Source organism: Musca domestica, unplaced genomic scaffold (genome assembly GCF_030504385.1).
Source record: "Musca domestica strain aabys unplaced genomic scaffold, Musca_domestica.polishedcontigs.V.1.1 12, whole genome shotgun sequence".
In the NCBI taxonomy this organism is placed as follows: domain Eukaryota; kingdom Metazoa; phylum Arthropoda; class Insecta; order Diptera; family Muscidae; genus Musca; species Musca domestica.
The window spans coordinates 11,704,023-11,719,813 of NW_026712155.1; the positions used below are offsets into that span (position 1 = coordinate 11,704,023).

At 34.8% G+C, this 15,791-nt stretch overlaps 1 protein-coding gene across 1 annotated transcript in view; it reads right to left on the reverse strand.

Annotated features, from left to right (window-relative positions):
• Positions 1-8,838: 8,838 nt before the first annotated feature.
• The window catches only part of LOC101888752 (poly [ADP-ribose] polymerase tankyrase), a 52,495-nt gene continuing 45,542 nt past the window's right edge, over positions 8,839-15,791 (reverse strand). The window contains 3 exon segments of the mRNA XM_005178234.4: positions 8,839-11,164; positions 11,226-11,382; positions 11,444-11,736. Of these exon segments, the coding sequence (XP_005178291.1) occupies positions 9,911-11,164; positions 11,226-11,382; positions 11,444-11,736 (1,704 nt within the window). The 3' untranslated portion in view covers positions 8,839-9,910.

The window sequence follows — 15,791 nt, forward strand, 5'->3', positions numbered from 1 at the left end:
GAACTGCCGAATTCGGTTTTCTTCGATGAGAAAACATTCGTTAATGTCCAGCAGTTTGTAAACAAGCAAAATGATCGTGTTTACTTGCCAAAGAGAGGTCAGCTGAGAATGTGAATCTTCGGTTGATCACCAGAACTCAAGCGCCGGCCATTGTGATGGCGTTGGCCGGTCCGCCATAACAACCGATGGTCGCTCTCCGCTCTTATTAATCGACCGTGGCATCAAAATAAATGCCGAAAATTATCGCGAAAATATTCTGTAGGAGCCTTGGGCAGGCAAACATTTCGGCCGCCGACCTTGGACATTCCAACAGGACTCAGCACGTGTAACCCAAGAATGGTTACAAAATGAGGTTCCTCGCTTCATTTCCAGCGCACAAAGACCACCAAAATCTCCGGATACCAATCCGTTGGACTATTGCGTCTGGGTTATTTTGGAAAGCAAGGTTGGCACTAAAAAATACTAAAGTTCGATCACCTCAAGTAAGCGCTTCGCCGGGAATGGGCCAAAATATCGCAGAGCAACATTCGGGCAGCGTGTGACGGTTTCATTGGCAGTTTGAAGGTCATAATTCGTGCCAAAGGTGACCAAATCGAGCAAATCTAAAATTATTCTAAAATTTCATGCTATTTCCGACATTTTTTTGCTTTCACTCAAAAATTAAAAAAAATTAAAGTTTGACTTTGTCGCCGTTTTTTTTTATCTCACCCTGTATAACCGATAAACATCTATTATTTGCACATTTCTGCAAAAATATTCAAAACAAGAAGCTAAGTTTAGCCGGGCCGGACTTTTAATACCCTCCGCCATTTTGAAGGAAATTGAAAGTTTTTAAAAAAAAAATCCCTATAAAAATACCTCTCAAATGAACTCCTTTATATGGAGGCTATACGAATAGGTGGTCCTTCATAAGCAATTTAATGTCATAGGTTCTAGTACCGATTCCGAATTTTAAATACGAAATTTTAAACGATTCCTTTGAATTATGCCGCTAAAATCATCAAAATACTGAATATCGGGAGGTATAGCTATATATGGGCTATACAAAGTCGTGCATACGATTTTTTTGTCATAGTCTGTATTACCCGTTACGAACTTGAAATATGAAATTTTAGACAATTCCGGTACCAAATATAGCTAAAATCACCGAATATTGGGAGGTACCATTATATGGGGGCTATATGAAAACGTGGACCGACATAGCCCATTTACGAACTTACAGCGTACTGGCAAAATACACATGTGTACAAAATTTTATTTAGCCATCTAGGGTAAGTGTGCCTAAGTTCGGCATGTCCCAGTAGTTGGCACTTTTTATTTTTAAGCCCAAATAAATGAAACTATTATAACTAAATGTATTTTGTTTACTTCAAATATATTGTCAGCTATCTTTGTCACAATTTCGCTAAGAAAAAATGAATTATTCTAATAAAAATTAAATTTTTGTCTGTGAAGGTCCTCAACAATTCATATTCTTAAGAAAAGTACAATAAAGACGTCGAATCAGTTTAACTAAACAAAAATATTATATTTTAATGAATTAATTTATTATTATTATTAATTATTCTTACAAAAAAATGGTATGCCGACTGTTGGAAAATGCCATACCGACAATTGGCAAGTGGTGCCGACTACTGGCAAAAAAGCATTGTTTTAATAAAACTACAAATTTATGAAATTTAATAAAAAGTTATTAAAACTTTATTTATTATTGCAAAAACTATACAAAATTTCGAATCTGATTAAATTAACTTTGTAATAATTGAAAAGTTCCACTCAGAATGGTGAGCGATTAAAAACGCGAAAATCCTAAAAGTGCCGACTACTGGTACACTTACCCTATCTCAATTCGTTCCAAAGATAGCGTGATTACTTACAACAGAAAGACAGACGATCAGACATAACAAAATTCAATTGATATCTACTCTACGGTAACGGCTATGGCGTTATGGTATGTCTCTAATAATCATTTACATTATACCTCCATGAGATTAGTTTGTACTGCTATTTTACATGGTTATGGTTATGTCACGTCTAAATTGTTAAAGGAGCTACGACGATAGATCAAATAAAATTCAAAACCGCCATTACTGAAATTTTATAAAATACCAGGCAACCAGAAAGGCCAAACAGCCCGTATGCTGTCGCAAAATTATTCAATGTAATAATGTTTGTCTGGCAATGCTCAACTAAATGTCATAATTTAGAGCATACTTGAAGGCGTATATTGCCTTTATAGGTAATGCTAGTATGATGTTATTATGGTTGATACAATTTTTACTCATGGATATTATGTCTGCAGGACTTTTGCTATTGAAAATGGGCCAAGTATGTCCACGTTTTGGAATAGCCCTCATATAACGGTACCTCTCGATATTCGGTATTTTGATTATGTTAGCGTCATTACTCTCCGGAATTGTTTCAAATTTGGTATTTGGAGTTCGTAATGGATATTACAGCCTATGAGAGAAAATTGTCCGTACAGGTCCACTCCTTCGTATAGCCCCCATATACCTCCCGATATTCGGTATTTTTCACCGGAATTCTTTTAAAATTTGGTATTTGATGTTCGTAATGGATACTACAGCCTATCACAGAAAATTGTCTGTGCAAGTTCATGTCTTGGTATAGCCCCCATATTACGGTGCCTCCCGATATTCGGTATTTTGATGAATTTAGCGACATTACTAACCGGAATTGTTTCAAATTTGGTATTTGAAGTTCGTAATGAATACTACAGCCCAAGACAGAAAATTGTTTGTGCATGTCCACGTCTTCGTATAGCCTCCATATAACGGCACCTTCTGATATTCGGTATTTTGATGATTTTAGCGACATTATTCACCGGAATTCTTTCAAATTTGGCATTTGAAGTTCGTAATGGATACTGCAGCCTAAGACATCAAATTGTCTGTGCAGATATACGTATTTTTATAGCCCCATACAATGGTACCTCCCGATATTCGGTATTTTGATGATTTTAGCGACATTACTAACCGGAATTGTTTTAAATTTGATATTTAAAGTTCGTAATGGATACTACAGCCTATGACAGAAAATTGTCTGTGCAGGTCCACGTCTTCGTTCGATGTTCTGTATTTTGATGATTTTATCTTCATTATTTACCGGAATTGTTTCAAATTTGATATTTGAAGTTTGTAATGGATACTACAGCCTAAGACAGAAAATTGTCTGTGCAAGTCCATGTCTTGGTATAGCGCCCATATTTCGGTACCTCCCGATATTCGGTATTTTGATGATTTCAGCGACATTACTCTCCGGAATTCTTTCAAATTTGGTATTTGAAGTTTGTAATGGATACTACAGCCTATGATAGAAAATTGTCTGTTCCTTCGTATAGCCTCCATATAACTGTACCTCCCTATATTCTGTATTTTGACGATTTTAGCTACATTACTCGCCGATTTTTTTTTTCAAATTTCGCATTTAAACATATAACAAAAGTAGCATTTACAGGTCCACGTCGGCGTATAGGCCCTGATATAACGACTACATTCGGTATTTTTAAGATTTTAACAGCATTTTTAATGGATGGATTTTATTTTCATTTTTTTGTGTAGGGAATCCAATTTCGGCCCCGCCGAACTTACAGCTTTTTTCTTGTTTTCTTTTTTTTTTCAAATTTTGTATTTAACCCAAAAAAAATTAATTTTGAAACCTTATTTGGAATAGTGTTTTTCTTACGCATGTTTTTCATTTATATCGATATTAGTAATGGGAACCTGTTACATTTTTTAAGGTTAAAATTGGCAAGGTATATTATAAAAAATGCAAATTTGGATATTATTATTTGAAATAAGTTTAACTTCCTAATTCTACAATTGCCACTTCTTTACTTTCTTGGTATATATACAGGGTGAGATAAAACAAAATGCAAAAAAGTCAAACGCCATCATTTTTACATTTTTTTTTAATTTAATTGAATGGAAGCGAGTCGGACGAGTGGCTTAGAAATTACAGCAGTCTGAAGTTGGTTGCAGTTTTTTCATCTAAGCCTGCTCGTTCAAAATACCACAATTATAGGAGCCAGTATGAAGAGATTTGAGAAATATAAATAAATGGCGCCCAACTGCGACATAATTTCGAACTGAATAATCTTCCTACAAATATTAAAATCTTCAAAAAGGTCCCCATAACAACCATTCTACAAAATTTTGCAATTTTAATGCAAAAAACGACAAAGTTAAAACAAATTAACAGCAGTGGCGCCCAAGCCATGGAGCCATGTCCAATTCTAAAACTGGATAAAATTTGATGTTGAAAATAAAACTTCTTCCAAGGGGACGCGATGAGTGAGATGAGTTTGATATGGAGAAGTTTTGAAAGAAGTCAAGAAATATGGCGCCCAATGTGAGTGGGAAATATTTTTTTCAAATACAATACAACATTCGAATGCGTTTTTAAAATCATCTTAAACTTTCATTTCAATGAGGCACAATCTGGGTTCCTCGTTACTTTCTTGATAACAAATGTGACCGCAATCGTCCTCAGGTCAAACTCACTCAAAAATATGGCGAAACAAATGCTTTAGCTGAATGTATTTGAAGGATATCACAAAATTAGAATATATTTTTTTTCATTTACCAAGTTCTATTATTTAAATTTTAAACAGAAAAAAAAAATAATCCCCTTTGTGATGATACATGGCTTCCAATGGTATTTTATTTCTTCTTCTTCAATAAAACAACATTTTATTTTTCATTTCGTATTTTTTTTGTTGAATTGTATCTCGTTTAATTCATCATGATTTATTTTTAGTTTTAATATTTAAGTTGTTTGTTTGTTTTTGTTGTTGTTGTTATTGCATTTAAATATGTATAATTTTTCGAATTTAAAATGTATTTTTTTTCTTAGTTTCCTTTTTTATTTCATTTTTTTGTTTTGTTTTAAATTTAAATCGCAATTTGATTTTATATTTATATCAGTGTATATGTATATATATATATATATATATATATATATATATTTCAATATATAGCGTGTGTATATATAATTTTTGTTGTTTAAATTTAAATTCTTAAATAAGTACGTTATCGTTTCAATTGTTCTGTTTTTTTTTTTCGATTTTATTTATTTAAATAATTACACGTTTTTTTCTGGTTTTATTTTTTTTTTCTATAATGTTTAGGTTTTTTTGTTGTTGTTATTGGTTTTTTGTTGTTGGGTATATATAAGAATAATATATTTGTTGTAGTACGTACATATATAATAATTATTTGTTTTTTTTTTTTGTTAAGTAAATGTAAACATCGCTAAACGGAATAATGTCGACGATATCAATTAATTTCCGTAGATAAGAAGTTTGAAAATTTGTTTGTGATGTGATTAGTTTATTATTTTTTTATTTTTGCTTTTTAATATTTTGTTATTACTATTGTTTTTTTTTCGTGTGTATATATTTATTTTTCAATTATAATACATATAAACGACGACAAAATATATGTAGAGATTTTATTTTTGTTAAGAATGAAAAGGAATTGATATTAATTTTTAATAGATTTTTTTTTATATATTAATGTGTGTGGAGGGAAAGTTTTTTTCTTTTTTTTGAGTGTGTTTTTTTTTAAATATATTTTTTTGTAAAAGGAAGATTCAAAGAGAAAATTACATTCAATTTTCTGATTTTTTTTATAATAATTTCTTTTAATAAAATACATTTCAATTTCATTTAATTTCTTGTATTTATTTTGTATAATATCTAAAATTTAAATATTAATCATTTTTTCTTTGTTGTTATTTAAAAAGAGACATTTATATATTTTATTAATAATTATAGTAGAAAATGTGTTTTGAAATATTTAGTTTTAAGGATTAATGGTTAAGGATATCAATGTACATGCAAATGTGAAAAGAATTTAAAAAAATATATATAAAATTTATGTGTATTGCAATTTCCCTAAATGTGATGTTTTTTTTAAATTGTTAATTTTTTTAAAATTAAAAAAAAAATTAAAAAAATAATAAAAAAATTTTGAATGTGTTTTTTGTTTTTAATTACGAAAAAATTCAATACGAGAGAAGTTTCAGATGGAATAAGAAAGATCCATTTCATTCGTTGTCCCGCAGTTAGTAAACAACTAAAATGATCATGTTTACTTGCCAAAGAGGTCAGCGAAAAATGTGCACCTTCGGTTGGTCACCAGAACTCATGCGACGCCCATGGTGATGGTGTGGGCCGCCATAAAAGCCGATGGTCGCTCTCCGCTCGTAATAAATGCCGAATATTATCGCGAAAATATTCTGGAGGGTGTATTAAAGCCTTGGCCACGCAAACATTTTGGCCGCAGATCTTGGACATTCCAATAGGACTTAGTACCATAGCACTCAGCATGCGTCACCCAAGAATGGTTACAAAATGAGGTTCCTCGCTTCATATCCATAATCTCCGGATACCAATCCGTTGGACTACTGTGTGTGGAGTATTTCGGAAAGCAAGGTTGGTACTAAAAAATACCCAAGTGTCGATCACCTCAAGCAATCGCTTCGTCGGGAATGGGCCAAAATATTGCAGAGCAATATTCGGGCAGCGTGGGACGGTTTCATTGGCCGTAATCTGTGCCAAAGATGACCAATTCGAAAAAATCTTTTTCTAACTTTTTTAAAATTTGATGCTATTTCCGACATTTTTTGCTTTCAGTCAATAAAATTTGAGAGAAAAAAATGTAAAAATTACTGCAGTTCTTTTATTTTACCATGTATAGGAATATTAAACAATTTGGCGACCAACGTGGGACAATATAAAATTCGAAAACAAAATACTAAACTTCTCCACAAAATATTCTTCCAAGGAGCCTCATAAATATGTCCATCTTTGTATAGCTGCATTATGGATTAATTGGGAGTTTTAAATTTATAATATAAAGACTTAATTGAAATGGCGCCCAAAGGTTCCAATTTTAAAAACAACAAGTTTCTTATAAATAAAAAAATTATCCATGATGTCACAATGCCATCACACATTTCGCGTTTTTCAATCATATAACTTCATATAGGGATTTTATAGGAAAAATGATAACAGATTTGAGTTTCTTGGGTGATTTATATTGATACTAAAAGAAATTTATTAAAGCGGCGCCCAAGAAATTTATTAAGTGGCGTCAAAAAATATACAGCACCCCAAAAAAAAAAAAACAAAAACAAATATTCTTCCAAGATGTCACAATAGCATTCCACATGTCGCGTCTCACAATAACAGAACTCAATATAAGGGATTCATAAGAAAATTATTCAATTTGGCGGCCAACGTGGGGCTCTTTACCAGACAAATGTGGCCCAGCAAAAAGTAGTGATATGACACCCAGCTACTGATTGGCAGTAGTGTTAATTTTAAAAATTTCGATACAATTCTGCTGTTTCTAACAGTTTTCCCAGTTTCCCATAGTTTTTGGACAAAGCAAAATTGGAGCGCCAAAGGTGCGATTTATTCGTATGCTATTTTATGTAAAACACTCTTCAAAATCTCAATCATTCAGATGAAATAAATGTTTATTGGTTCCTTTATATCGTTTCAAAAGAAATATTCTCCCAGGCTTTATGGTTCCTTTCCTCCACAATATTTTCTTCGTTTTATTGGATTGTCATTTGATCGCAGAAATTATCAACCCAAATCTAGATTTTTGTCCAATTTTGGCAGCCAGGTGTTTATGTAATACTGAGGACCAAAAATTCTCTTATTATGGGGGGAAAGGAGGTTGTTTCTTTGATCGAAAAAATAACGATCCCAATAATACCCCCCTCTGATTCTATTTTTATACCCTCCACCATACTATGGAGGGTATACTAAGTTTGTTATTCCGTTTGTAACACCTCGAAACAAAATGTACACAAAGTACATATTTTTTGATCAGCATAAAATTCTATGTCGATTTAACGATGACCGTTCGTCCATCCATCTGTGGAAATCTCTCTAGCTGCCGAACGAAATTAAGTAGTTTCTTAAAATGTTACTCAAATATATATATTATGTCTGCAGGATATTTGATATTAAAAATGGACCATGTAGGTCCACGTTTTGGTATAGCCCCCATATAATGGTACCTCCCTATTTTTGGTATTTAGGCGATTTAAGCGACATTTTTCGACGAAATCTTTCAAATTTGGTATTTAAAGTTCGTAATGGATACTACAGCCTGTGCAGGTCTACGCCTTTGTATAGCCCCCATATAACGGCACCTGTCGATATTCGGCATTTTGATGATTTTAGCGACATTATTCACCGGAATTGTTTCAAATTTGGTTTTTGAAGTTCGTAATGGATACTACAGCCTAAGACAGAAAGTTGTTTGTGCATTTCCACGTCTTCGTATAGACTCCATATAACGGAACCTCCCGATATTCGGTATTTTGGTGATTTTAGCGACATTATTTAACGGAATTGTTTCAATTTTGGTATTTGAAGTTCGTAATGGATACTGCAGCCTATGACAGAAAATTGTCTGTGCAGATATACGTCTTCTTATAGCCACCATATAACGGGACCTCCCGATATTTGGTATTTTGATGATTTTACCGACATTATTCACCGGAAATGTTTCAAGTTTCGCATTTGAACATTGTAATGGCTTATGACAAAAATTGCCTATGCAGGTCCACGTCATCGTATACATACGGCTTCATACGGTATTTTTAAGATTTTAACAAATTTTTGACGGATTATATTTTTTGAAAATTGTCAAATTCGTTCAAAATGGTGGAGGGTATTAAAAGTTCGGCCCGACCAAAAATACAACTTTTTTACTTGTTTTCCTTTTTTCCTTTAAAAATTCAAATGTGGTTTTTTTTTATCAAGGACCAACAATTTCTAAAATATTAAAGAAGGAGGATGTTTCTTTAAATACAACCAGAAGGAAAAAAATGTCAAAATGTATCCCTTTGCTGATAAAAAAAAACTAGAGCTCCATTCAGATTTTCAATGAGCATACCTTGTAGATCAATTGGCATTCTGATTTCTTCTATTGGAAGGTAATCTGTTTTTTTTATGAGGGTTTGAATGTATTCCATACGAACCGCCAATTTCAGAATATATTTTAAAATGCGTAGGATAGGAAATTTTTGGGCAAAGACACATGTATTGAAGTAATTAAACACGGAGCCAAGGCAACTAATAATTGAAAAATCACCTCGCTGATTGACTTTTTGAGAAGAGATGAGAACAGTGTATATTGATGTATTCATCTTTTGATATTTCACTTTACGGCAACTTCTATCTTCACCATATACCAATTTCAGGAAAATGCATTTGAAAACGTTGGAGCAACAATTTTCTCTGCATTCTATTCAACGTTTGCCTTCTGCAACAAATGGTTCAAGAGTTTTTTTTTTCAATCAAGAGATTGCTTTTCGTATATTTTATCAATGATCCTCTTTAAAATAAAATGTATACCCTTAAAATTTGACATATATAAAATTTAAAAATTAAACTTCGTTCGATTTCAATTTAACTAAAGTTACAGCTATTGGTAAATAAAAAGAAAAAGTCTCATACAAAAACAATTTTGTAATACAAAAAAAGACAAGAAAATTAAAATATTAAAAAAAATTAAATCAAATACATTTGCACGTACATCATCATGATCAAGGTTTTGCGGGAAGGGGTCGGGGGACAAGGATTAAGAGTTTCGTATGAAAATATTGCGAGCGTTTTATCTTCTCCTTTTACTATTTCGTTCATAATGATGATGAGCTTAATTATGAGGAATAGTTGTCGTAAATTTTGCAATAATTGTATTAGTAGTTTTTGTTGTTGTTGTTGTAATAATCGTAGTTGTAGTTGTAATAAAAAAGAGAGATCATTTTTTCTTGTTTCTGGAAGTCTAAGTTTAATTTCTTGTTGCGGCTCCATTTGCAATTGGTGTTGCTGTTCTTTTTCTTCCTGCAATCTTAACCAGCGTCACAACTCATAGGCAATGTTGTTCTGTTCGTCACGCGTCTTGCGCGCCTTAAACGGTGCAGAGAAATGCTCAAAGGCAGTTTCGGGTGTAAACGATGAAGTGGAATACGAACGCAAACGACGATGCGGCGTCTTCGACGAGGTGTGCGGTCCCGAACTGCGAGACCTTTGATAGGGTGGCCGTCCAAAGGAGGTGCTATACAGGCCACTACGATTCCGGCCACTGCCCCCAGCACCGCCACCACCTCCACCACCAGCCCCAAAGCAGCGCATGGCTGCACAAATCAAATTACACCATGACGATGGCGAGAAATTATAAAAAGGTGGGGCCGATTTAGGCAACAGGTGCTGGCGACTATTGTGCAGATAGGGATTGTAATTGGAACGAAATGAACCACTGTCACTGCTGTTGCCGCTGTCAATGCTTGCCTGCAGATTGTTGAAGCGAAATATATTGCCATTGTGGGGATAGGGATCATCGTCGGCTGTGTGGAAGCCATGATTATCGGCCGCATTCGAAGACAGGGTGTCGGTGCGATCAAAATCTCTATCTATGGACACGGCTGGGGTGATAATCATAAATTGACTGTATTTGGTGCGATAAGAACGATTCGAGGAGGGCACAATGGCCTTTGAGGTCGTCGAACCATTGCCATGTCCTCCGGAAGATGAAGAATAGGAATTTTTCTGACCCAATGAGGATAGGTGGTGATGTTGATTTGAGCCTGAGCTCTGAGACGATTGCTGCTGCTGTTGTTGTTGCTGCTGTTGATTGGCTGCAATGGAATTTAGCAAAGTTTGATTTGTATCCACCGATGAAAACGAGGCTGTCGATGATGTGGGCGATAGATCCGCCCCGGATGTGGCTGCATTGAAAAACGACGCCGTATTACCCAAGGCGGCCGTGCTGCTAATAATCCCAGCCGTCTGGCTAATGAACATGCCAGCCGGCGAAGGTTGCGTTGTCGTCACCTGGTATTGTAACTGCAATGGCAGTGAGTGTTGCTGCTGGATTTTGGCATGTTGCTGTTGCAGGGAAATGCTAGAGGAATTTTGCGGTGGCAAGTGCACGGCATTGCTGGAGTGCTGTGCTGGAGCCATAGAAGATTGTAATGACTGTTGCTGTTGCAGGGCTGGCGATGATGTAGTTGGTGTAGAACCGACAGAGGGCATCCATCATCTTGTTTCCTCGGCCCCGCTACTACTGTCCTCGGGTTTGACAATTTTATAGGTAATTAGATATTCGGGATAGGCCTGAAAATGGAAGAATTGGTAACAAAGAAATGTTGGGAAAGTTTAAAATTTCCAGCCATACCTGTTCACCTCTGTACACCACATATTCGGCAAAGTGCAGGCCACCCGCCGAGGGCCGGCCAATAACGGAATGATGACCCGGCGGTGCATGGGCCATTTTCATGGCACTATATTGCAGAAAAGATTTACCCAGAGCCACTCGACACAAAAGCAATTGTCTAAAGGGAAATAAATATCAAGATTTGTTTTTTTTTGTCGAAATTTTTGAATCGTTCCTACCTTGGACACATATAACACGATTTATCTTTGTGCGATGGACATCCAATACCTCCACCAATACCATACACATATTGATTACTTTTCGAACTGTGTTCGGCAAAATAAATGCCAGCACCAAACATACCACCAATGTAGGCATGTCGTTCATCGAAACCCTTCTGGACAATGGCATTGATGAAGGGGCTACCATGGAAGAGCATTCGTTCATTGGCCTGCATTGTGTTCTCTTCGGAAACTTCTTGGCGACGATGGGCATATCGTTCCCACAGTTTACGATTTTGTACCTTTTGAACCTAAACGGCAAAAGATAAAAGCAAAATTAATATGAAATATGACTTTTGCAAAATGGGGTAGAAAGATATACGATATCTACTTCCAACCGAAGACCTAAAGAAGGATATCTCTAGAAATTCTATCTTAAATAAAGACTTCCAAACCAATCCCATTTTAAAAGTACTCCATACAATTCGAATAAATCTATGTATTTGTAAGACACCTAAAATGTATTCTATACGAGAAACCAGTAAAGAAAGTCTTAAAGTCGGGCGGGGCCGACTTTATGATACCCTACACCACTTTGCATATTTAGTAGAGCTTAACATAATAAATAAAAGTTTTTATGGTGAATTTGTGAGAATAAAATCATACCAACTATGATTATAGTTAGAATTTAAACAAGTAAAATAGTATCAGTCGGTTTTGCCGACAGATGTATACCCTCAGCCTTGAGTTACGAACGTGACAGATTTGGACTATATCGACTACTTCTTGTACTTTATATGAGGTATGTGCACCTTTTCGGAAAATGGAAATATGCCTCAGGTAACAGATACAGCGGACCGAAGTATTCCATTTTCACACTTCATCTAATACAGATAAAATACATCATCCTAGTTTGAATAGAATCGGATGATAATTTTGCGTTTTATGAACTTCATGGATACTCATAATTTTTACCTTTTGTGGGGGAGGTACCAGAAGGAGTGGACCGATATATCCCATCTTCACACCAGATCTTGAGTTAGTAGAAATAATGGGACGTGTGTAATATGAAGAGAACTGGATGTTTATTTCGGATTCTTTAGAATGGAATCGTGTTCAAGTGTTTTAAGAGCGTGATGAATATTCAAAATTTCGACCTTTTGTGGGGGAGGTACTTGATGGAGTGGACCTATGTTATTCATTTTTGCACCTGACCTAGAACTGATGTAAATATAAGGATTTGCAAAGTTGGAACAAAATCGGTTTATCGATTCTCTTTCTGTGCAGAAAATATTTTTTTTATATATTTTTTTATATATTTTATTTTTTTGAAAATCTTGATCATTTGTGTGGGAGGTACCAGAAGGAGTGGACCGATATATTCCATCTTAACACCAGACCTTGGGTTAATATAAATATTAAGATGTGTGAAATTTGAAGACAATCGGACTCTTACATCACATTTTATGAGAGTTGTAATTATTTAAAATTTCGACCCTTTGTGGGGGAGGTACCAGAAGGAGTGGACCGATATTGTCAATTTTTACACTTGACCTAGCACTTACGCAAATATTGAGATTTGCAAAGTTTGAGCAAAATCGGATTATCGTTTCTCTTTCTGTGCAAAAAATATATATTTGTTAAAATTTCGACCATTTGTGGGGGAGGTACCAGAAGGAATTTACCGATATATTCCATCTTATCATCAGACCTTGGGCTAACATAAATATTGGCATGTGTGAACTTTGAAGACAATCGGACTCTTACATCACATATTATGAGAGTTGCAATTATTCAAAATTTTGACCATTTGTGGGGGAGGTACTTGATGGAGTGGACCGATATTGTCCATTTTCACACTTGACCTAACACTGACGCAAATATTAAGATTTGCAAAGTTGGGGCAAAATCGGTTTATCGCTTCTCTTTCTGTGCAAAAAATAAATTTTTTGAAAATTTCGACCTTTTGTGGGGGAGGTACCAGAAGGAGTGGACCGATATTACCCATCTCCGAACTCGATCTAAGTTTGACAAAAATATTACGATGTATCAAGTTTGGACCAAATCGGATACTCCCTTCAAGAGTTATCGTGCGCACCAGCCAGCCAGACAGACAGACAGACAGACAGACGGACGGACGGACGGACGGACGGACATCGCTAGATCGACTCCAAATGTTCTAAAACGGATTTGGTCCAAAGAGACCTAGGGTCTAAAACCGTTATTTCGACTAGGCACGTTTTGACCGTATCAAATGATATATACCCTCTGTAGCCATATGGCTGAGGGTATAATTAAAGTCCTAAGGGATCGATCGATTTCGATTTCTACTAAATTTGTCGAGCAATTGTACCTTTTTAACTCGGGATTGTATTAACCATTTGGTGCACAATTTGGCAAAGGTATTTCTGAGCTGTATTCGATATATTTCCCCGAATATCGTTGTTACGGAGTCCATATTAAGGCTGTGGAGAGCAAATATAAAAAATCGGATGAACAATATATATGGGACCTCTAGCTATATCAGAACCGATTTTCACCAAATTTTAACATACTTGTTTCTAGACTCCATTTGTTCGTAAGTGTCAAATTCCATCCCATTTGGCGCACAATAAAAGGCAAATCGGACGAAGATATATGTAGTAGCTATATCCAAATCTTAACCGATCTCTAAAAAATTTAGCAAAGGTATTTCTGAGCTGTATATAAATTCCCAAATATCGTTGTTGCAGAGTGCATATTACGGCCTAATTTGGTCGCATGTGCAAAATATTACACGTTTGATGCACAATAAAAGGCAAATCGATAATCAACCGATTATCTCCAAATAGGGTTCTTCCTTGGGTCAAACAAATTTTTTGTGCAAAATTTCTTCTAGATCGGGAAATAAATGCGACCTGTACTTTGTTAACGGAAATAAATGAATGGACGAACGGACGGACATGCATAAATCAGAATGTGATTCTATGCAGATCATCAAAAGGAACTATTGGTCTATCTCGTTTCCTTTTGCCTGTTACAAAAAAAAGTACAAAGACATATTACCCTGACCACCTTGTGGTGTAGAGAATAAAAAATGGTTCTTCTATAAAACCTAAAACATTACCATCTGGAGATTATTAACTAGTCTATTAGGTCTTTTATCTCCAGAATATCCCCAAAATCGTTCTATATAAGACATTTGAAAGACACTCTTATAAATTCTCCTATCTATAGATGACCTCTAGAAGAACATATATCTTTATAAAACGTATATAATTAATTCATCTATAAAATCTTGGATAATATCCTCTATGTATAATATCTATATAAAATCTTCCATTTGTACACAGCATCTAACGGAACTGAACTGAAGGTTTTTATCCATGGATAACCTTCCTAATATTCGTTCGATGAAGTCTTGCTGACATACGATCATCTATCTATTGGACATCACTATAAGATATTTTACTATAAGATCTGCTCTTTTTGCCGATCCAATAAGGTTCCTTTTTAGTCGAACACCTCTAAGAATGCATCTAACAAAAATCCTGAGAAAGCCTCTATAGAAAACCTCTAAAAGTCGGTGATGCGTAAAAGACTTCAACAAAGTCTTTAGTGGGACTACATTCTGGCAAGTCTTCTATATGTGGAAGAACATTAGGAAGTCTTCTATGGAAAATCTTCAGTCTTTATTCTTCAAAAGAACAAGACATTCTTCCAATGAAGATTTCTTCAAGGTCTTCTTTCTGTAAATGACTTCTACAAAACCCCCATCTCTATAAAGTAATCTATGTAATTATAACTTTTGAAACCTCTATAGAGGCCCTATAGAAATTTTCTCTATAGAGGTTTCAAAAACGATCGCCTTTCCATTGAATGCATCTATATTCTCTAAAGAGGGTATTCTATCGATTAAAAACCTCAAGAAAATCTTCTGTCCATTAAAGATTTTTTAGAACTCCTTGTGTTTGTGCTTACAAAATACTTCCATGAGAGTGTTTCTCTAGGTCTTTTGTCTATGGAGGACTTCAATAAGACCTGTTTTTCATAAATATACATATATAATCTCTAAAGACGTTTCTTGTTCATTAAAGTTTTGTAACAGTTTTTCAAGTCCTTCAACAGATTTTCTAGCCCTCTTCAAGTCTAAAAGTTCTTCGTTTATAGGGAGGCCTTCAGATGTTATTTTTTCTATCATATGATCTTTTTCTAAAGGAATTCCAAGTCTTCCACTTTTTAATGATCTTAAAAAGGTTTTTTACAGATCTCCTTAAAAAGGTCTTCCTTTTTGTGAAGACGTTTCTTGTTCATTGAAGACCTCTAACCGGGTTTCTACCAATAGTCCTTGTGCAGATGTTCGTTTTATAGAACCCCTTTAAAAGTC